This window comes from Vulpes lagopus, chromosome 7, assembly GCF_018345385.1.
Source record: "Vulpes lagopus strain Blue_001 chromosome 7, ASM1834538v1, whole genome shotgun sequence".
Lineage (NCBI taxonomy): Eukaryota > Metazoa > Chordata > Mammalia > Carnivora > Canidae > Vulpes > Vulpes lagopus.
Genome location: NC_054830.1, coordinates 6,281,727 through 6,305,112, shown reverse-complemented (window position 1 = coordinate 6,305,112; position 23,386 = coordinate 6,281,727). Strand labels below are relative to the sequence as shown.

At 40.3% G+C, this 23,386-nt stretch overlaps 2 protein-coding genes across 2 annotated transcripts in view; one reads left to right on the top strand and one right to left on the bottom strand.

The window, feature by feature from the left end:
• MUC16 (mucin 16, cell surface associated) overlaps positions 1-10,458 on the top strand; it is a 90,523-nt gene extending 80,065 nt beyond the window's left edge. Inside the window, 8 exon segments of the mRNA XM_041761424.1 lie at positions 476-624; positions 1,372-1,389; positions 1,734-1,867; positions 2,400-2,467; positions 7,437-7,603; positions 9,048-9,089; positions 9,293-9,372; positions 10,310-10,458. Of these exon segments, the coding sequence (XP_041617358.1) occupies positions 476-624; positions 1,372-1,389; positions 1,734-1,867; positions 2,400-2,467; positions 7,437-7,603; positions 9,048-9,089; positions 9,293-9,372; positions 10,310-10,408 (757 nt within the window). The 3' untranslated portion in view covers positions 10,409-10,458.
• A 1,108-nt stretch (positions 10,459-11,566) lies between these two features.
• MBD3L1 (methyl-CpG binding domain protein 3 like 1) lies at positions 11,567-13,203 on the bottom strand. Its single transcript, XM_041764570.1, has one exon. The coding sequence runs from the start codon at positions 13,201-13,203 to the stop codon at positions 12,571-12,573; it is 633 nt and encodes a 210-aa protein (XP_041620504.1). The 3' UTR covers positions 11,567-12,570.
• Between the last annotated feature and the right edge of the window lie 10,183 nt (positions 13,204-23,386).

Here is a 23,386-nt window from a genome sequence, read left to right as displayed (position 1 = left end):
TGATTATCCCCGTTGTTCAGATGGGGAAGCTGAGGCTCTGAGAGGCAAAGTGAAGAGCCCAAGAATTGCCCAAATTGGGTTGGAAGAATGGGTGGAGGAACCAAAACATCTACACTGGGGAACAGGAGGATCATGGGACACAGTGCCAACTTTGAGTGTTTCCAAATTTCAGTTCCTTTGTCTTTAAGATGGGGATAATTATAATAATAGCTTCCACCACAGTGATGTTGAGGGAACATGTATGTCACTTCCTAGAGGTGCTCAATAGATGTTCATTATTTTTATAGTTATTTGTTCTATTCCCAACTCCTGGAAACCTTGTATTTTTAGTCAGAGTCTCTTCTCTAGCTTGGGGGAAGAGGCAGCCAGATAATCTCTCACATCTTGCCTCTAGGTCTTTGGGTCTATAAAACAGGAACTCGGGAGGTATTGCTGGTGTTGAATGCTGGCTGAGTTCTATGGTCTCTATCCCTAGGTTGGACTCCATGTTGGTCACCATCAAGGCACTGTTCTCTTCTAATGTGGACCCCAGTGTGGTGGAGCAAGTCTTTCTGAACAAGACCCTGAATGTCTCATCCCATTGGCTAGGCACCACCTATCAGCTGGCAGACCTGCATGTGACAGGTGCAAGACTAGGGGCTGGTTTCATGGTTTGAAGAGATGGGGCTATGAGGAAGGATGGGGCTTCTCAGTAGCAGTGGAATGGGTAGAGGCTCTGGAGGGGAAAGGGGGACTTTCTGAATGCCCATGTTGATGACCCATGGCAGTGGGTCATCCAACGGGAGGTAGGAAAAAATCATGGAGCAGTTGCACCCAAGGGAATGGTTATTTTTACATGTAAGTATTTCCCACCCCAAATGTAGAGTATCCTGAGTTGCCTTCTTAGGCCTTCTGATTATGAGTCATGCATTGATTGATGGAAGGACTCATTCATTCATTCAACAAATATGTTATGAAAGTAAATAGGCACTGATGATGCACTGTGATAACTGTTATAATCAGGGAATTTCAAGAGCCTGTGGGAACCCCTAGGAGGGCCACATAGCCCATCTTGGGAAGTTTTCTGGAGGAAGTGAGGAACAAACTGAGATGTGATGGTGAACATGACCCAGCCAGTGGGAACAGATGGGGAGTTGAGCTGCATGTGTTTATAACCTAGACGATAGAATACTTAGGGAGGTTATAAGGAGTTTGGTGTGGCTGGAGCAAACACTTTGACATGGAAGAAGTGGCAGGTAAGACTATAGGTGCAGGGAGGGACTTTCTTGGGCACTAGAATAGTTTTCAGGGGAACACAATACAGAGTTCTGCCTTAGAAAGCTCATCCTCTGGTGCTGTATAGTGAGTGGGTTGGGAGGGGGAGAAGACTAGAGATGGAAAGACACATTAGTAACTTAGGTCAGCAAAGGTGTATGAGGGATGTCCCCTGAGGTGGTCAGCACCTGCACTTGCCTTCTGTGCCCCCAGAGGGGCCCAGTCTCCTCTTCCCCACATACTTGTGAGTTCTCATAATGCTTAGAGGAGAGTCAGATGGATGGACAGATCAGTAGGTTCAACGTGACCCAGTAAATAGAAGGTTTTATGCAGCTCACTTTAAAAATCCAGCTCAGGTCACATTTCCAGGAATAAGTAGCCAAGCTAAAATGACGTCTTGGCTAAAATCTTCACCTAATTAGGACTTCTATACCTTCTTTTTATTATAGAAGGGGAGCCATCAGCTCACCTACTGACAGACAAACCAACAAGCAGTCCCAGCACCGAGCACTTCCAGCTGAATTTCACTGTCACCAACCTACTCTATTCCGAGGACATAGCCCAGCCAGGCACCACCACACATCAGCGAAACAAGCGAAGTATTGAGAATGCGGTGAGAATGGGGTTGTATGTCCACTCTGTCCCTATGTAGAGACAGACCTATGGATACTGGGTAGTCAGAGGGTGATTTTTCATAACAATTCATGAAGACAGGTTCTTTTTTAAAAAAGATTTATTTATTTATTCATGAGAGAGACACACAGAGAGAGAGGCAGAGACATAGGCAGAGGGAACAGAAGCAGGCTTCATGCAGGGAGCCCGATGTGGGACTCAATCCCAGATCCTGGGATCACACCTGAGCTGAAGGCAGATGCTCAACCGCTGAGCCACCCAGGCATCCCATGAAGACAGGTTCTAATACCCATTTACAAATTAAGAAACAGGCTCAGAGAGTTTTAGTAGCTAGTCTGGGGTCATATAGCTAAGTCATACCCTGGAATGGGATGTCCTTTGGTATACATATCCAGGCTAGTGTGTGTTGAGAAAAGAAAAAAATAGGTGGGAAAATTTGCTCAGTGGCTAAAAATTCTCTAATGCCACTGGGCCTGGGACGGTGATCAATGGAATATCGCCCTGTCTTTCAGCTCAACCAGGTCTTCCGAAACAGCAGCATCAAGAGCTATTTCTCTAGCTGTCAAGTTTTGGTATTCAGGTGGGTTCCAATTCAAGACCTAATCACTCTGGAGATTCCCACTATCCTTTAAGTAAAAGTGTCCCTGTGTCATGGTCCCAGTTTCTAGCTCTTATGGAACATAGCCCTGGGAGCATAGAACTGTTACCTAAAAACCAACTTCTTCCGAAACCAGTGAGCCCAACTGGTTTAGAAACTCAAGAGAGGCAGTGTAGACCTCAGCAGACATGGAGGTGCCTTGTGTTGGGGCCATAGAATATGGAGTGTAGCATCCACGCCTTAAACTAATTGCTGTTGAAGTCAAGATCCATAGAAGATAGTCTAGAAGACTAGAACCAGATGACTTAGAATCCAGCAGTCTAACTGTACTGCTCAGTAGTGTAGCCACTAATCACATGAGGCAATCAAAACTGTTTACACATCTATTGAGATATGATTCACATATAAAATGTACCCCATTGGGGTTTTTTTAAAAGAGTTTTTAAAATTTATTTATTCATGAGAGATACAGTGAGAGAGGTAGGCAGAGGGAGAAGCAGGCTCCCTGTAGGGAGCCCGATGTGGGACTCGATCCTGGCACCCTGGGATCACGCCCTGAGCCAGAGGCAGACAATCAGCCTCTGAGCCACCCAGCCGTCCCTAAAATGTACCCCTTTGAAGTGTACAATTTAGTAGTATATTTATAGAGTTGTATAACCATCCCACTAATGGTGGATTTTCTTAAAATCCTGTCCCCATTAGCAATTGCTTCCTTTTCTTCCCTTATCCCCATCCCCTAGCAAACAAATAATCTCCTTTCTGTCTTCTAGATTTGCCTATTCTGAACATTCAATATAAAAGGGTTTTATACAATGTGGTCTTTTGTGACTGACTCTTCCCCTGAGTGTAATGTTTCCCTGAGGTTCATCCATGTTGTAGCAATATAGTACTTTATTCCTTTTTTAATTACTAAATAATATTCTGTAATATAGCTAGGCCACTTAAAAGGCTTTTCCTTTAAATCCAATTTAATTAACATATACTGTATTCTTAGTTTCCGAAGTAGAATTTAGTGATTCATCAGTTGCATATAACACCCAGTGCTCATTATGCCAAGTGCCCTCCTTAATGCCCAGTACCCAGTTACCGCATCCCCTCTCCCATCTCCCCTCCAGCAACCCTCAATTTGTTTCCCATAGTTACGAGTCTCTTATGGAGGCAAACCATAAGGGTGGCTATACCACTTTGCGTTTATCCATCCATTCATTGATGAACCTTGGGTTATGGCCACTTTTTGTCTATTATGAATAATAGATCTATGATCATTCTTATGTGAATTTTTGCATCAATTTGTGTTTTCAGTTCTCTTGGGCATATACACAGGGCTGGTATTGTATGGTCGTATGGTATTCTGTGTTAACTTTTGAGGAACTAATGAACTGTTTGCCATAGTGGCCCTACCATTACCCATTCCCACAAGCAATATATGAGGGTTTCAAACTATCTAGATCCTCACCCACAATTGTTATTGTCCTTTTTTTACATATCATCCGTATCATCCTAGTGGATGTTAAGTGGTATCTCACTGTGGTTTCATTTTGCCTTTTCCTAACAATTAGTGATGTTAAACATATTTGCATGGACTTATTGGCCATTTCTCTATCTTCTTTGGAGAAGAGCCTATTCTCTTTTCCCAGTTTTACATTGATTTTTTTTATTGTTGGAGTTATAATCATTTTCTGTATGTTCTGATACTAGACCCTTATCAAATATGTGATTTGCAAATATGTCCTTCCATTTGTTATGCTGCCTTTTTAACATTTTTACCTGCTTGGTACTGCCTTTTGAAACACATTTTTAATTTTGATGACTCAATTTATCAATTTTTTCTTTAGTTTTTGTAATTTTAGTTCTATATCTAAGAAACCATTGCCTAATCCAAATTCACAAATTGACACCAGGTTTTCTTCTGAGGTTTTTATAATATCTCTCACATTTAGTCATTTGATTTATTTTGAGTTAATTTTTGTATATGTCGTGAGGTACAAATCCAACTTCATTCTTTTTTTTTAATAAATTTATTTTTTGTTGGTGTTCAATTTTCCAACATATAGAATAACACCCAATGCTCATCCCATCAAGTGCCCCCCTCAGTGCCCATCACCCAGTCACCCCCACCCCCGCCCACCTCCCCTTCCACCACCCCTAGTTCGTTTCCCAGAGTTAGGCGTCTCTCATGTTCTGTGTGCATATCTAATCGTCTCAGTACGATTTGTTAAATAGACTATTCTTTCCCTATTATCTTGGCACCCTTGTTGAAAATCAGTTGTCCATGATTGCATGAGTCTGTTTATGGATTCTAAGTTCTGTATATTTTTAAATTTTTTATTTAAATTCAATTTAGTTAACATATACTGTATTATACGTTTTAGGGGTAGTATTTAGTGATTCATCAGTTTCATATAACACCCAATGTTCATTACATCCCATGCCCTTCTTAATGCCCATCACCCAGTTACCCCATCGCCAACTCACCACCCCTCCAGCAACCCTCAGCCTGTTCCCTATAGTTAAGAGTCTCTTATGGCTTACTTCCCTCTCTGTTTTTATCTTATTTTATTTAATTTTTCCTTCCCTTCCCCTATGTTCAATTCCACTGACTATATGTCTATTCTTATACTAGTGGCCACTGTTTTTATTACTATAGCTTTGTAGTATATAGTATATTACTATAGCTTTGTAGTTTTTAAATTGGGAAATGCAGTTCTCTAATTCTGTACTTTCTCCATATTGGTTTACCTATTTGAGGTCCCTTGCAGCTCCATATGGATGTTAGAATCAGCTTGTTAATTTCTGTAAAAGAGCTGGGATTTTAATACGGATTACATTTAATCTGCAGACCAATTTGCGGAGTATTTTAAAAATAATAAGTCCCCAGTCCATGAAGATGGGATGCTTTTCCATGTATTTAGGCATTTCAAAATTTAGTTCAACATATTTTGTAGTTTTCAGTATACATATCTCACAATACTTTTCAAATTTATTCTTAAGTGTTTTGTATTTTGTTCTTTGATGCTATTATGAATGGAATCGTTTTATGAATTTCACTTTAAGAACTAATTACTAGTGTATATAAATACAGTTGATTTTTGAAGATTTTTAAAAATTTACTCATGGGAGACACACAGAGAGAGAGAGAGAGAGAGAGAGAGAGAGAGAGAGAGGCAGAGGGAGAAGCAGGCCCCATGCAGGGAGCCCAATGTGGGACTTGATCCCAGGATCCAGGACCACGCCCTGGGCCAAAGGCAGGCACTAAACCACTGAGCCACCCAGGGATCCCCACAATTGATTTTTGTATATTGGCCTTCTATCCTACATTCATACTGAACTAGCAGTTTTTAGTTTTGTGTGTGTATATTAGGATTTTCTATATTCAATAGTATATCGTCTGCGAATAGAGATAATTTTACATCTTTCCTTCAAAACTGAATGCCTGTTCTTTGTTTTTCTTGCCTGTTTTATTAGAATTTCATTTATTAAAATGTAAATAAGATATGAAATGAGGGAAGACAACACTGTCTTGTCCCTAGTCATAGGAAAAAATTTTTAATCTTTCATCATTGAGTATGGTTTTATCTGTGGGTTTTTCATGAATGCTATTTTTCAGGTTGAGCCACTTTCCTAGTTTGTTTAACTTTTTTTGTTTGTTTAATCATGAAGAATGTTGTATTTTTTCAAATTCTTTTTTTGGATATGTCTGACATTGTGTGGTATTTGTCCTTTATTCTATTAATATGCTCTATCCCACTGATAATTTTTTTCAGATATTAAGCCAACCTTTTAGCTAGAGGTGAGAGATTAAGACCTTTTCAAGTATTCACACAGGGGAATCCCTGGGTGGCTCAGTGGTTTGGCGCCTGCCTTTGGCCTGGGGCGTGGTCCTGGAGTCCCTGGGTCGGCCCGCATCGGGCTCCCTGCATGGAGCCTGCTTCTCCCACTGCCTGTGTCTCTGCCTCTCTCTGTGTGTGCCTTTCATGAATAAATAAATAAAATCTTTAAAAAAAAAAAAAAGAAGTATTCACACAGCCCCCACACACTTGTGACCTTCTAGATCCCCACAGACACATTGGAGTTTTCCAAACCCCTCAGAGACATCTCTTTCCCCACTTAAAAAAATTTTTTTTTGTCTCACCTCTTGCCTACCCTAACTGGTATGGCTCCCTCAGTCAGCTGCCATGTTAAACAACTACCACTGATTGTTTTTGGCAAGTGCCCTGGGGATAGGCTGTCCTCACTGACAAAGCTGTGAGTCAAATAAAGACAGTCCCTAGAAATGGGGCTTTTTAAAGGAATCTCCAGACAAGTCAACTATTGAAAATTCCCTACCCTCATGGGGTTTATGTTGGAGTTGCAATAACAAGAATGGGCAATTGAAAATGGGAATGAATCTTTTTGGGATCTCCAAAAGATTATGGCTGCTAAGCTGCTGGTTTTCTAAGCTACCATGGTTCTCAGACTGCTGGCTTTCAAAGTTTCTGGGGATATTATGAGAGCAGGATGTGAATAATGGAAGTTCTAATGCCATAAAGTTTGTTCCCTTTACTGAGATTCAGCCATTTTTCTTAACTAAATGATCCTCAGATTGTTGCAAGTCTTTGGTTAATTTCTAGACTCCTGAAAAAGTTGATTTTGATCATTCTTGCCAATGTTCTCAATGATTTTATGGATTTCTGGAAGGCCTTACTCCAAATATTTCAAAAATTTTCTCCCCATGGCTATTTATTTATGAGCTAATTAAATTAAATTAAATGACATGTTAAGCTTCTCATTCACACTAGCATATTTTAAGTGCTCAACAACAATATGGGGCTGTTAATGACTGTATTTTGATATTGTAGACACAAATGTTTGTATTATTGCAGAAAGTTCTTTTGGACAGGACCTAGAAGCAGGGAACCTGGAAGCAGGGTAGAATTCAAGATATCCTTGTTCATCCCTTTTGCCCTTCCAGGTCTGTCCCCCACAGCAACCACACTGGGGTGGACTCTGTGTGTAACTTTTCACCATTGGCTCGGAGACTAGACAGAGTTGCTATCTACTTGGAGTTCCTGAGGCTGACCAAAAATGGTACCCAACTGCAGAACTTTACTCTGGACAGAAACAGTGTCCTTGTGGATGGTAAGGCTTCCTAGTCATTGGGCCAAGACAGGGGACTGGGTACCAACCTCCACATGTGGGGCCTTTCCTGAGAATCTGTAGACCTGGGATTGAGTCAGCATTAAACTTTTTTAGGCTGGCAGGAGGTGGCATAGCTCCTCAGGCTTTACCCACCACTGAGGGAGAGGCCCTTTTCTCCCCAATAAAATATTGGAGATACTTGCCTTCTTAGAGATAGTTCTGTATCCTCCGGCTGGTCACTTTCCCTCTCTGTAATTCTGTTTCTCATCCCTGTACTGAAAGTCACTTGGCCAGTGGTCAGTGAGGGACTCTAGCTCTGAGCTATACGTGAACCAGCCTTGACAGGCATAGGGGATGGACCTGTTTTCTCCAAGACAGACTATATAAAAACAGGCAATGGACCTGATTTGGTCCACAGGCTATAGTTTGCCAAGTTCTGTTCTAGATCAGCACCATGCAGCAGAACTTTCTGCAACGATGAAATGTTCTATATCTGTGCCATCCAGAGCAGTAGCCACATGCAACTATTGTGTACTTAAAGTCTGGCTATTATGACTGGCTTTTGCAGTTACTGATTTTTAATGTTACTAAGATACCATATTTTTAAAATTTTGTTTAATTAAGATTATTTTTAATTTAAGAAGCCACTTGGAGCTGCTCCATATTGGACAGCACATCTACAAAAAGTTAACTGGGGAGAAGTTGTACAGTAGGGGGACCTGAAACTCTCCCCCATGCCTGGTGGATGCTATATGTCCCTACCCTCATGGGGTTTATGTTGCAGTTGCAATAACAAGAATGGGCCATTGAAAATTATAAATTATTTGGTGTGAAATAATTCATACTTGGGAGTGGGGATCAGAGAAGCCTTCTTGGAAGAAATTATATTGTACCTGAATCCTGGAAAATGAGTATAAAACAATTTGGTGAAGGAGAAGGGGTGAGTATTTTTCTAGGCAGAGAAGAGAGCGTTTGAGTGGGAATTTACAAAGTTAGAGAGATCACTTGGGCTTGCCAACTATGATGACCCATTCTCTCAATCATCATAAGATGGCCTAGCCCAATTTCAGTCCTCCATCCTCAAAGGTATGAATTTGATTGATTTATTATACTCCTGTAGTGTGATACTAGCCTTGAATTATGTAGCAAAGTATCCTCATTTTTCAGAGAAAAATGGATGAACATTATGATTTTTACTTTAAGATTCCAGTGAAAATAGGAATGAACCAAGGATGACGAGTGCTGATAATTGATACACTGGATGAAATATTGTTTTAATATTTTATTTTAAACAATATTTTAATATTGTTTTAAATCATATGTTTATGATAGTGTTCTGTTTTTCTGTATATTTGAAAAGTTTTATTTTAAAAGCATAAAGCAAAACAAAACAAAAAAAGCATAAAACACACTCACATGCATTCTCCACTTCATTCACTTGCAGGATATTCTCCCAACAAAAATGATGTCTTGGCTGAGAATTCTGGTAAGCCTCCAAGAAGCCCCAGCCCAGGATGGGGAAGGAATGTCTTAATGCTGTCCCTAGTCAAAGAAAACCATGTACCCAGAGTCTTGATAATGATGAAAACTGGTCACCCCATGTCAGAGACTATTAGGCACAGTGCAGGGACAATAGGAACCCTGGGGGGAATGACAAGAGGTGGCTCACATCAGCACTTGTCTCCCCAGATCTCCCCTTCTGGGCCATCATCCTTATCTGCTTGGCGGGACTGCTGGTACTCATCACATGCCTGATCTGCTGCTTCCTGGTAAGTAAAGAAGGGTTGCTTGTCTTTTAACAATTGGGTTATAAGAGTTCTGTCATCTAGCTCCACAATGGAATACTAATTCAGCAATAAAAATGAGTGAATTATAAATATTGCACTGTCATGCATAAATCTCAAAATAATAATGTAGAGTAAAAGAAGCTCAGACAACAATAAGTATGTAGTATATGATCCTGTTTATAAACAAATTGTAGAATGCGAGCTAATCTACAGGGATATTGGTTAGATCAGTGGTTGCCTGGAAATGAGAATGTGTTTGCAAGGAGCAGGGAAGGAGGAATTACAAAGGAGCATAGGACACTTTTGGAGAGGACGAGCATTCCTTGTCTTGATTGTGGTGATGGTTTGAGAAATTATAATCAAAACTTATCAAGTGGTTTGCTTTACTACATGTAAACAGTTCATTGTATGCCAGTTCTACCTCCATTAAGCTACAGTGTGTGTGTGTGTGTGTGTGTGTGTGTCCGTGTAGGGAGGGGAGGGAAGGGGGGAGGGAGAGCATATGAATGGGATATCAGAGAAAAGGGTAGAAAAATAGAGTTAGGGTCACCCAGGTGGCTCAGTGGTTGAGTGTCTGCCATTAGCTCAGGTCGGGATCCTGGGGTCCTGGGATTGAGTCCCGCATTGGGTTCCCTACAGGGAGCCTGCTTCTCCCTCTGTCTATGTCTCTGCCTCTGTGTGTGTGTGTGTGCATGTGTGTGTGTCTCATGAATAAATAAATAAAAACCTTTAAAAATATATATTAAGAATAGAGTTAAAGGGAATAAAGAAGAGAAAGAGATAAAAGAGGGACAAGGCATGAGAGAAAATGAAGTGGAAAAGGTTGACAGACATACAGAGAGCAGCAGGCCTCTGTAGCTTTGGCCACCCCCATCCTGTGGTCCCAGGCCATTCTCATGCCCTCTCCTTGCCCTCGCAGGTCACTGTCTGCCGGCGGAAGAAGGAAGGAGAATACGAGGTGCAGCAGGACAGCCTAGGCTATTACCTGCCACACCTAGACTTGAGGAAGCTACAGTGAAAGCTCTGCCTGAGGCTCCAACGGAGCTTGGCTGAAACAAGAATAAACCACATTGGTCAGACACAGTCTCTGGGCCCTTCTTGATTTGGCCCCTTATGAGTTCACAGGAGACCAAGACAAAAGGTGAAGGTCCCCTTTCACTAGGTCTTGAAGGACAATTGCAATTCTGTCTTTTGGTTTCATGCCATTTCACTTCTCAGGGGCAACAGAACTGCCAAGAGGCCTAGATGTGGTCATTGTGTAAAATCAACATCCCACCTCCATGAGAGACTTCTCTTCCTAGAAACCTTGGAGCGCACCTCCCCTTGGCTCTGTGTCAGCCATTGCACCCATCTCCATTCCTCCAATATTTCCCCACTCCCAAAGTTAACCCAACTCTGTCTCATTCTCTGAAGCTCAGGTTCACCGGGACTTCTAGACCAGTCTGCTTCAGTGGCTCCTCTTCCCTCCTGGGTACTCCAAGATGGGAAATAGTCCAAGAAAGAACAAGCAGTGGGTCAGAAATAACTCTGCAATCGATGTTAGGACTTGGAGCTGAAATCACTAGGATCTGGGAAGCCTCAGTCCCAGAGAAATACCAAGGCTTGAGAGACATAGTGTCTGCTTTGGATATAAAGACAAAGAACACCCAATGTGGAAAAAATTCTGAGGAAAAAGCTAGACAGTTTTTCCTCATCTTTCTCTGCACTGACTCCAACTAGACAGAGCAGGGGCTTCCCAGCAAGCAGCGCTCAATGAGCCAGGCACGAGGCAAGCTGTGCTGTCCTGCTTTGGGTTTGTGAGAATAGTTGGCATGATCTCTACACATTTTGCAGACCACAGCTGAAGACACCCAAGGGCAGAGAAGTCACAGCAATGCCACCCATTCAAACTTACTTGGTATGAGCTTCACATCCTCAGTCTTAAGCAGCCATTCTCTGAGAATGCCTTCTCTGGAGATTATAATAAAGATAACAAGAGATATCATTATTGACTACTTAATATCTACTACGCAACACGAGTAGCAAGTTCTGTGTGCATTGTCTTACACCCACTGTCCTTGAGAGCTACATTCCCATTTTATAGCTAATGATATGGAGGCTCAGAAATACTAAATAACAAGGAAGGAAAAGAATTCCTAAGAACCTAAATTAAACACCTCACCCACACTGTCTGTCAAAGAAAAAGATAAAAACACTCTCTGAAATATGGACAGACTCAATGTTGACCTCCACAGGCCTTCAGTCAAAGAACCAGTAAAAGGATGTACATCAGGAAGCAGAGATGTGAACCCAGAAAAACGTAACAGGACTCATGAGGAAAAGAAGAAATTCAGTGTATCGAAATCAAATTAGTTTTAAAACAAGATGATAAAACGCATTCTAAAATTCCAGATGCATATCATATGGAAGAATAGAGAAGATCCCGTTTTTTAATAATTCATTTTTAGGGAAGATAGAAATACCTCAAATATTATTTTTTAATAACTCATTCTCAGAAACTGATGAATCCATGACACCAAAGTAAGTAATGATGAAAAGGATTTGAATATTACCACAGGTTGCTCAAGCACATTGACAATTAAATCCCAATGGGCAGTGGCTCAGTGATAGATTAATGAAGCTGAAAACAGTCTCTCTTGACATCATGATCCCCAAAATGGCACATCAGTTTTCATGAATCGAATTTCCAACACACAGATATTTTTTTAAAAGTGAAAAGTCTGGTATTTCCTTGTATTGAACTCTGAATTAACATGCAACGAAGAACAGAAAATAGAGACCTACAGATATCTTCTTTGAGAGCAGATATCTTCTTTGAGATAGAACAGCTTTAAAGAAATATTTTGTTGGGATCTTCTGGAATATAACACAAAAAGAACAGTTCACTTTGACAAGGCCTATTTTACCGACTGTGAGGGCAGACACTAAATAATCCCATGGCTTTGATTACTCTCTGTTGACTTTACAACACAAATAATATACAAAGTAAGGGAAGATAAGAGTACGACATGGAAAAGAAAGATCTCCTTTCTCGCCTGAAGCCCAATCTTGCAGCTCAAAAAGATCCCTGTCTCGATTGTCTATGTCACACAAAATAATTTAATACAAGAAAATTACTGGTGCATATTAATAAGTCAAGGGCTTGGAACACGAAGACAACATGGACACTGCAAAGAGGCATTAATAAAGTGCTGTGCTGCATTTCATCTGCACCAGCTTCTCTTTCTTTTCGTGGTGTTTTTTGGAATGTCTTTCTTGGTCCCTCATATTCTCTGTCTCTCTAGCGAACCTGTCTACAGCCAGTGCCATGGCCAACCTTTGTCTTGCTGTCTTCACTTTCCTGTCCTGTTTCCTGATATCTTCCTCGGTCACCAGAAATTGTTTGCACAGGAGCTGTGGGATAGTCAGGCCAGCTCCTGGAATCAACTTTGCCAAATCTGAAGACCCGGCAGGGGTGGGTGTGGGGCTAGAGTTCAGACCCCCTGCAAGAACACCTGGCAGATAGTCACCTGTGCATGTAGGTGCAAGTTTTTGTAAGATTTTCGCAAGATCCAAAGTGCTTAATGGCTCCCCTGTGCTGCTGCAGGCCTGGAGACCTTGCAGCCTCTTCTGCCAGTACACCTGTTGGGGCTTCTCCAGAGTTTCCTCCCAGTGATGGCATCTGACCTCATTGCCATGATGAGATGTGATTCTGGTAACTGGCCTCTTGAATATGTAACTGGACATCCTCAAAGGGATTGAGACACTTAAGCGAGACTTTAGTTTGGATTGGTTTCCACAATCACGTTGCTTTCTCTGTGGAGGCTTGACCATCATACTTCTTTTCCTTTTACCCTATAAAAATAAATCATGAGATTGGACTAAATGATAAATGAAGGCTGACGACTTCTTAGGAGCATCGTATAGGTTATCTTGTACTTCTTCCTTCCTTCTCTACCTCTGGGGATAGATCTGACCTGTGTCCTGGGATGTCATCAGAGATGAACCTCGAAAGTTCAAGGTCAAAATTTAGGACCTGCTCTAGATCATTTCTCCTTCACCATCATGTAAGGCCCTCTCTTTTATGATTTATTCTTATTTGTCCTTGTCACTTTCAACCACACAATTCCTGGTCCTCCTTCCCTGGATAACGGTGTCCAGTCTTTTTCTAAATCTCTAGCCCCATCATCCTTCTGTGTTGTGTGACTATTCATTTGGTTGACCCATTGACTACTTGGTTTTCATAGCTCCTTCAGAGCTTACACCAATATTGAAACACTTAGCAACTCACTCTCATATCCCAGACTTTATATCAACCCACATAGTCGTGGTCAAAAATAAATAATTCAGAAAACATACTCACCCATCAAAAATTCCTAATTTTTTGTTTTCATTGAAATGCTCATACAATAGTTACCTGTCCCGCAAGATCGTAAGTGATGCCAGATCACCATAATCTCACCTTACTTTGTCTCCTATTCCTATCAATCCTGGATTCCATGGTCTATGATCTCAATAATTCCCTTGGAATAATCCAGAATTCCTTAACACTCATCATATCTGCCTTGTAAAATTTCAAATCTGGAAGACCCTGGCTATGTGCCATGTCATAGCTACTGTTAGTCTTGTGATAACTGCTGAGAAGAGCACACATACTTTGGTACCACTATAAATCCAAAATCATCTGCATCCACTGCAAAGCATCTATAATGCCTGGAAACTTTATTATTATGTGTTGGCATATTTATTCCTTGGTTTTTCACAAAGCTTATTTCAAGCTTTTTACTTTTCTTTTTCCTTTATCCATATCCAAGATCCCTTAACTTGCCTGATATTTCACAGAGGAAGGGCTCCTTCTACTCCCTCCGTTTCATTGTGAATCACTGAGAAAAGGTCATCTCCATCATGTGCCTGTGGGGCCTCATCTTCACCTCCTCAGACCACTTCACTCTCCCATCTGCCCTCACCATTCTGTGGGCCTTTCTGGATAAGGCCACAATGATTCCTTTGACCCAGGAGGAGCTTTTTAGTATTCATATGGCAACATCTTTAAGTGGAAAACCTACGTTTGCAACAACTTAGTTATGTGAATCCTATTTTACAGTTGTGAATAGTATACAATCTAAATACAAAGCAGGTACATCTGACAAAATTCAACTCCCAAATTGGGACTGTGCTGTACATGGAAAGGGCTGGATTTCTGATACTCGGTACACAGGCAAAAATGTGAGCTATCCCTATTAATTTTTACATTGATTGCATGCACAGGTGAAAACATCTTGTTATAGTGTTTTAAAATCAGCTATTAAAATTCATTTCACATGTTTGTTTTTATCTTTGTAAAGGTGGCTACTAAATAAAATTTTAAATTCCATAATATGGAGTGCTTAGTGGTCCTACTGACAGCACGGCTCAAGGCATGTGTAAAAATAAAGCCCAGAGCAAAATGTCTGGGAAAACTTTTCCCAAGGAGAAGAGTGTATCTCGACCCCATAGCAAGATGCAGTGTGCCTCAGCACACACACCCTGAAGTAGACATTGTCTCAGAGTACTACCACTACTTCTCAAATGCCATGAGGTTGCACGCTCACACAGCCCAAACTGGACTTGATCTCAAGAGAGACATCCAAAGTCCATATAATTTACCAATTAAGAAGAGCCAAACCAGAAACCATGAGTCAAAATTTTTTGTGACTTGCCCACCATTGGCTTCTATTGTAAATACAATTTGTTTGGGAAACTTCTTCAGGGAGGGTCGTTTTAAAAATACACAATAAATCTAAATGAGAATCATTCTAACCAATAAATGAAAATAAGAGGATAGAACACAAATATCATTATTATCAAATCACTATTGGATTTGTGAGTCAGGGAACAGATGAGACTGGATTAATGTGGACTCGTTAGGCTGATTCTGATTACACGGCTGTGAGATTGATCGTGTTGCACTAGGACTTCTGGAACATGCAAGCCCTATTTAACTACCACCGCTGGCCAACCAGACCAGTTGGTGCTGGCCAATCCCCTGGCTCCACCCCTCTGACAATACCTGGAGGATTTTTCCCAACATCCCACTCTACCACTGCATTCTTCTACCCGCTACCAGCCAAAGAAACATTTTCTCCAAGGTTCATGTTCTGTGTGTTTGCCCAGCTCTGGAGGTGACACTTCTCTCCCAGGTGAAGGAAAGAGTCAAGGTGCAGGCCCTGGGAGCTGCAGAGATTGGACAAGGACTAAGATTCGCTGACACAGAGAAAAGAATCTATAGTGTCCAGGGGTGTCAGGGTCTAAGAAGAAGCTCCAGTGATTCCTGGATAGAATCGGAGAAGAGGGTGCCAGACAGAGCAGGTATGTTTGGGTGTGCTTTTGCTAGGGAATATCAGTAGGAGGACATGTGTGACATAGGCACTGCATTCACAAATGTGGTTCATTCATTTACCTGTCGTTTGTAATGGAGTGTTTTCTACATACATCAAGGCACTAGTTCCTGCCCTCGGGAGCCTACAGTCAGTGCCAGAAGAATTTATAAATTTTATTTATAATATACAGATATAACACTTGAAATATGTTAGGTGCTCCAAGCATCTTTCAAATACTAACGCCTTTAATGATTCTCCATGACCTTATAGTTACACTTGTTATTATTATGCCAATGGCAGATGGAGAAACTGAGGCACAGACAAGGTAAGTCTACTCATAAATGGTAGAGCTGGACCCCAGGCCCATTTTGAGGAGTATTCTGTGCTATGTCTCTTTATTATAATTCTCATCTCTGAGTTTATTCATCAGATACATGTGTCACCAACCCACAGATGTTGCAGATATAATCTCATGTACACCTGGTGATGTCAAAAGGAAGTAGTTACTAGCATGAACCCCATTGTGCATGTTGGGAGACTGGAGAGGTCCCCAGTGGCACAGAGGCTTTTCCAGAATAAGAAACTGACAGAAAAAAGAGAACTGAACTCAGCTCAGACCTTCTCCAAGCTGGGACCCTGGTTACATTTTCAAGGAGCTGTGGGGGTGGGCTGTGTTGGATATTTGTGTACAGTTACGGAGATAACACAACCAAGGAGGGTGAGTAGTGGGGGTCTTGAGTGGGTTTCAGTGAAGGAAGGGGCCCAGGAAATGGAATCTTGGAAGTAACCTCAATTCCTTGGTGACAGAACCCAACAGAATTCTGGTCACAAGTCACCCACATTCTAGAGACAGTCCCTCATCCAACTCACTTGACCAGAGATGCTCAACAGAGCAACATGTAGTCCTGTTGTATCCCTAACTTTCCAAGGCTCTAGCCTCAGAAGAGTCAAGAGTGAGAGCCTTACTGGTCTCTATAGACATTGGCTCCTTATTTCTAACACCTCTGGCCATTTGGTACAGAGTACTCTAAGGTAATACAGGACAGCTCAGGACAGGTCAGTCCAGGCCCAGCCACAACTGTGATCCAACCAGGCAGCCCACGCCCTTTACACCTTCCTATGTATGTTGGGGGGTTAGGGGGAGTAAGGCAGGAAATGAGGAGGGGAGGCCTTCCTGGGCAGGAGTAGGTTTATTATTTGTAGGAAACCTGGCAGTCTGTCATGTTCATACCCCAGCTCATGGCTGGTGGGATGGAAAGGTGAGTTCTGGGTACCAAGGACCTCTACCCATGTTAATCCCAACCCTCAAGGTGTCATCTTGGTTTCTCCCTGGCTAGAGGTCTATGAAGATGCTCCTCTGTGTGCTGGATCCTGGGAGCAGAACCAGTAGTCCTCATTTTCTCCTCTGGTGTTCTCCAAGAGGACCCCTGAAGCCTCCTCCCCAGTTACACTTCAAGAGCTTTAAGAATTAAAATGAGTCCAAGAGGAAATAGGGATTCAGGTTTTATATCGTAAGTCTCCATCACATTTTTAGGCTTTCCAACAATAAACCATTCAGATACATGACATTATCTGTTTATTCATTCAGATTTAGAAAACAATCAAAACTGTTTTACCTCTATTCATCAAGAGATTATCCCTTCTTTTTTAATTTTTAAATTTTATTTAAATTCAATTAATTAACATAATGTATTGTTGGTTTTGGAGGTAGAGGTCAGTTATTTATCAGTCTTACAAAATACCTAGTGCTCATTACATCAGGTGCCCTCCTTAATGTTCATCACCCAGTTACCCCGTCCCCCCACTCTTCTCCCCTCCAACAACCCTCAGTTTGTTTCCTATGATTAAGAGTCTCATGATTTGTATCCATCTCTGATTTTGTCTTGTTTTATTTTTGCTTCCTTTCCTCTATAATCCTGTGTTGTTTCTTAAATTCCATGTATGAGATCATATAATTGTCTTCCTCTGATTGACTTAACTTTGTTTGCATAATATCCTCTAGTTCCATCCATGTTGTTGCAAATGTCAAGATTCCATTTTTTGATGGCTGAGTAGTATTCCAGTGTGTGTGTGTGTGTGTGTGTGTGTGTGTGTGTGTGTTTATTTTAGCTCAGGTCATGATCTCAGGGCTCTGGGATAGAGCCCCATGTCAAGCCTTGTGTGGGGCTCTGAACTCAGTGGGGAGTCTACTTAAAGATTCTCTCCCTCTCCCCCTCCTCAACCCATGTGTGTACACACTTGTGCTCCCTCTCTTTCTCTCTCTAAAATAAACATTTAAGGAAAAAGAAAAAAATTCACTTTCTTGAGTTTGAGAATCAACATCTTCATCTAAAAAATTATATTATGGATTCTATTCCAACTTTATTACACTGAATCAAATATTTGGGGTGAAAATAAGTTCTTTACAATATTGTAACCATTGATAAATACAAGTTTATTTTTACTTAATCATGGATTTTATTTCCTTTTTAATGTTTTATCATTTTTCATATTATCTATTGCATTTGCTTTAGAATTTATTGACATTATTATTGTCATTATTACCTTACTTCTGATTGCTCTGAGTTTATGTTCCTCTTCTTTTTAAAAAATTCTTGAGATGGGAGCTTAGATTAATGATTTCAGACATTCCCTCTTAACTAATATAAGCATTTAGAGCTGTAAATTTCCCTCTATGCACTGCTTTATCTGCATGCCACAGATTTTGATATGTTGTATTACTTTCATCTTTTTAAAAATTCATTTGAGAGTGCCTGTTGAACCATAGATTATTTATAAATGGATTAATTTCCAGTTATTTGGAGACTTTCTTGTTATTTTTATGTTCTTGATTTAAGTATGATTCCATTGTGGTCAGGGAATATACTCTGTATGATTTCAATTTGTTAACATTTGTTTTATCACCCAGTACCTGTTCTATCTTGGTGGATGTTCCATGGGAATTTGATAAGAATGTGTGTTCTGTAGTGTTTTGTTGCAATGTCCTATAAATGTCAACTGACTGTTCTATAAATGTTGATTGGATACTGATATTAATGACATCATTCAATTGTTCAATTCTTCTATATCTTTGTTGACTTTTTGTCTTGTAGTACCATAAATTTATTAGGGAGATGTTGAAGTCCACAGTTAGAATTTTGGATCCCTCTACTTTTCCTTCTGGTTATATTAGTACTTTTTTTAGATTTTGATTTTATTATGAACACTTTCAAGAATACAGAAATTAAAAGAATTTTACAGTGAATGATTGCATACTCATCACATAGATATTACCACTAATGCCTTGTTATACTTGTTTTAGCATATAGCTATCATCTATCATTAATAAAACCATCTTATGTTTTGATACATTTCTCTCTTTCTCTTTTTCAGCTTTATCAAGATAGGATTGACAAACAAAAAATGTATATATTTAGGTTGTACAATGTGGTGTCTTTTTTATGGTGTACAATGTGATGATATATCAGTTTTTGATTCACATATTTTGATTCTCTGTTGTAATCACGGTCTTCTTGGTGGAAAGATTCTTTTATCCTCAAGTAATGCCCTTGTCCCTAGCAATTTTCTTTGATCTGAAGTCTACTTTTGGCATGCTATTTCTCCAGTTCCTACTTCTTCAAGCTTCTCCCTCTGTCTTTAATTCAGAGAATAAGGGATGCCACGTGCCCACCACTGGAAGGGAGTGGAAGTTTAGACTCCCACTCCATCTCTACTGACAAGATGCCAGCTGTAAAAGGGAATGCAACCCTGGTTTGCCTGCTGATTTCCCATGGGTGTGTGAATGACCAGATTTCCTACTCATTCTCCCCTCACATTGATCCAGAAGGCTATCTTCTACCACACCAGCAGGAGACAAAGAAACACTGTGTCCACTGATGCTGCCAGTGAAGTAGGAAAGCACCCAGCTGGGATGTCTGCTGTTGCCCAATAGGTAGCAAGAGTCCAGGTGTCTGGCTTGCTCTTTGTTGTTGGTGGTGGCAGGACAGTAAAGTGTGTTCCTGGGGCACTTGCTGCTGCTGAAGCAGGGAGTCAGTAGACCATTAGCAGGTAAGAAAGTACCTGCCTCTGCTGCCTGATGCTGATGGTAGGAAATAGATGTCTATACTCCCACTCCATTTCACTGACAGCACAGAGTTTAGGTGGAGTAGAGTGGGTAAAAAAATGTTTCTGTCATGCTGAGTTCCATGACCTGACCCTTTAGCCAGAGAGAACATGTTTTTCTAAGAGCTTTTAATTTGCCTGTGTCTGTTGGTGATGCCAAGTTACAGACATCTCAGTGATGAGAATAATGGGGAAAATGGAAAATTCTAATAAAATTTAAGGAACTTACTGTGTCATTCCTCAGGTGCTGAGGTCCTTAGCCAATCTACCTTCTTATTTCCATCTTCTAGTCTTTATACAATTATTTGTTCAATTTTTCCCAAGGCTTTTGATTGTATTTATCAGGGAGAAGCAGGGAAAAGTGAGTCTATACCATTTTGTTCAAAACCAGGAGACACATTTTTTTTTTTTACTATTTGTGTATTTCTTTTCTTTTCTTTCTTACTAGTTGGGTATTTCTTAAGGTTTTGCTTCATATTTTTCATGTTTTGTTGATCTAATAAAGGAGTTCTTTTCTCTATTACAGTTTCAACTTGTATAAAAAGCTTCTTATATATTTGGTCTTGTATGCAGTCACCATGATGAGCTTACTGATTATAAATCAAATTGTGATGGGGTGCCTGGTGGCTCAGTTCGCTAAGTGCCTGACTCTTGATTTTGGCCCAGGTCATGATCTCAGTGTCATAAAATCCAGCCCTGCGTAGGGTTCAATGCTTAGCTGGGAATCTGCTTGAGATTCTCTCTCTCTCCTCCTCCTCCCATCCCACCTGTGCACTCTTTCTAAAAAAAAAAATAAAAATAGAAATCAAATTGTGAGTAGAACTTCTAGGATTTCCTGGGCAGATGATTTTGTCATTAGGAACATTAATAACGGTGTAGATATCCTTGTCCTGGTCTCATATAGACTGAGAGTTATTCCAGTTCTTAACCATTAGTGATTTCTATGGGCTGAAATGTGCACCACCCCTCCCTTCACAATTCCTATGTTGAAGCCCTAACTCCCAGTATCTCAGAATGTGACTGTATTTGAAGATAGGTCTTTATAGAGGTAATTAAGGTAAAATTGGGTCTTCAGGGCAGTCCAAGTGACTTTATAAGGTATCTTTATAAGAAGAGGAAATTTGGACAGAGATATGGACGGAAGCAAAACCATGTGAAGACACAGGGGGAAAACAACCATCTACAAGCCAAGGAGAGAGGCCTGAGAGAGATTCTTCCCTCATTATCTTCAAAAGGAACCAACTCTGCTGACACACTGACCTTAGAATTCTAGCCTCCAAACTGCAAGAAAACCAATTTCTGTTGTTTAAACCACCAAGTCTGTGATACTTTGTTATGGCAGCCCCAGGAAACTCCTACAAGTTTGTTTTTTTTTTTAAAGATTTTATTTATTCATGAGACACACAGAGAGAAGGCAGAGAGAGAAGCAGGCTCCTCACAGGGAGCCCAATGTGGAACTCAATCCTGGAACTCTAGGATCACTCCCTGAACCAAAGGCAGACACTCAACCACTGAGCCACTCAGGCGTCCCTCTCCTATAGGCTTTAACGCCCTTTTAAGATTTCCCAAATTAAGGAATGCCTTTCCATTCTGTGCATTCTATATTAGAAATGGATACTATGTTTCTCAAAAATATTTTTATTATGGAAAAAAGGCACATAACATAAAACTCATCCTGACATTTGTCAAGTGTACATTATAATAATATCAACCACATGCGCATTATTGTGCAACAGATCCTCAGAACCACCCGCTCTCATCCTGCATGACTGAAGCTCTACTGAACTACTCCCCATCACTCCCTACCCCCAGCCCTTAGCACCCATCATTTTACTTTGTTCCTATGAGTTTGACTATTTTAGATACCTCATATAATCATGCAGTATTTGTCATTTTGTGACTGATTCATTTCACCTAGTGTGATGTCCTCAAGGTTCATGCATGTTGTAGCATATGACAGGATTTCCTTCTCTTTTAAGACTGAATAATATTCCATTATATGAACACACCACATTTTCATTATTCTTTCATCCAACAATGTACAATTAGGTTGTTTCCATCTTTTGGCTATCGTAAATACTGCTGCAGTGCATTTTTCTCTAATGTTTTCCTGTCAGAGAGACTGAAAAAGAAAATTCTTATATACATTAGCTAATGTAACAAATTACCTTTGTAAATTTCTAAAGTTTAAATATTTGCCACTCTACAGATAAATCTTGCCTAATTGTGATTTGTGTTGATTTCTGTTCATTAATAATTTAAGATTTTTTCATCAAATATTTTTTCATAATGGCTTTTTGTGTGTTCAGGAAGTTTGCATATGATTTGAGAATTTCCTAATTCTTGAATATTTAGTAGTGTTTTCTAGGATAGGAAGTATCTTCCTAGATGTGAGGCAGAGAGCAGAAAAATAAAGTGATTGCTATAGTTAACTATATTCCAAAGAAAACTGTAGTTTTATTAAATCATTTTTTACATAATCTTTGCTTACTTGTTAGAATGGCACATGTTATTTTATTAATGAAAAGAGAATTCAGGGGTGCCTGGGTGGCTCAGTTGGTTAAGCGTCTGCCTTCAGCTCAGGTCATGATCCCAGGGTCCTGGGGTCAAGCCCCACATTGGGCTTCCTGTTCAGCAGAGTCTGCCTCTCTCTCCATCTGCCTCTCCCCCTGCTCATGCTTGCTCTCTCTCTCTCTCTCAAATAATTTTTAAAAAGAGAGAATTCAATAAACAATGTTAAAATAAGACAAGAATTTCTATGAAATATGAAAATTTTAGCAATATGATGCCATCAATTCCCTCATCTGTAAAATGGAGATAGATAATAGCATCTTCCTTATAGATTTGCTGTGAAAATACTTAGGAGTGATATGCATAAAGTGGTTACCATCATGTACATTGGAAAGTAATGCTGTATGCATTTTCCACAAGGATGACTATAGTTTTTTTTTTTATAATTGAAAACTGAAGTTTTCAAAATCTATTCTATTGTTACAAAGTGAATCACTTTCAAAATTCTTCTTACAGTCCAATGATCCCTTTGGAATACAAATTCAGGCTTCTGTGTGTATGTGTGCCTGTGTATACAACTATGTATATATTTTAAAGATTTTATTTATTTATTCATGAGAGACACATCTAGGAAGATACTCCCCCAGGGGTGGGAGAGGGAGAAAGAATTCCAGACTCCCCACTGAACATAGAGCCCAACTCGTGTCTGTCTTTTTTTTTTTTCTTAAGATTTTATTTATTTACTCATGAGAGACACACAGAGAGGCAGAGACACAGGCAGATGGAGAAGCAGGCTCCATGCAGGGAGCCGTATGCGGGACTCAATCCTGAGACCTCAGGATCATGCCCTGAGCCAAAGGCAGATGCTCAACCACTGAGCCACCCAGGCGTCCCCTATATATACAATTATATTTTAAATAAAACTTAATGCTTTATAATGAAAAAGTATCCTCTTTTCTGACTCTCAGAAACAACTTCTTCATTGTAAGTTGTAACTCCGTATTTCTAAATTAGCTCCTTGTACAGCGTTTTCATTTTTCAGCTTT

What these genes read in the sequence shown, in the direction of transcription:
- MBD3L1 (XM_041764570.1), bottom strand. Translation starts at nt 13,203, where the DNA reads ATGGTCAAGCCTCCACAGAGAAAGCAACGTGATTGTGGAAACCAATCC.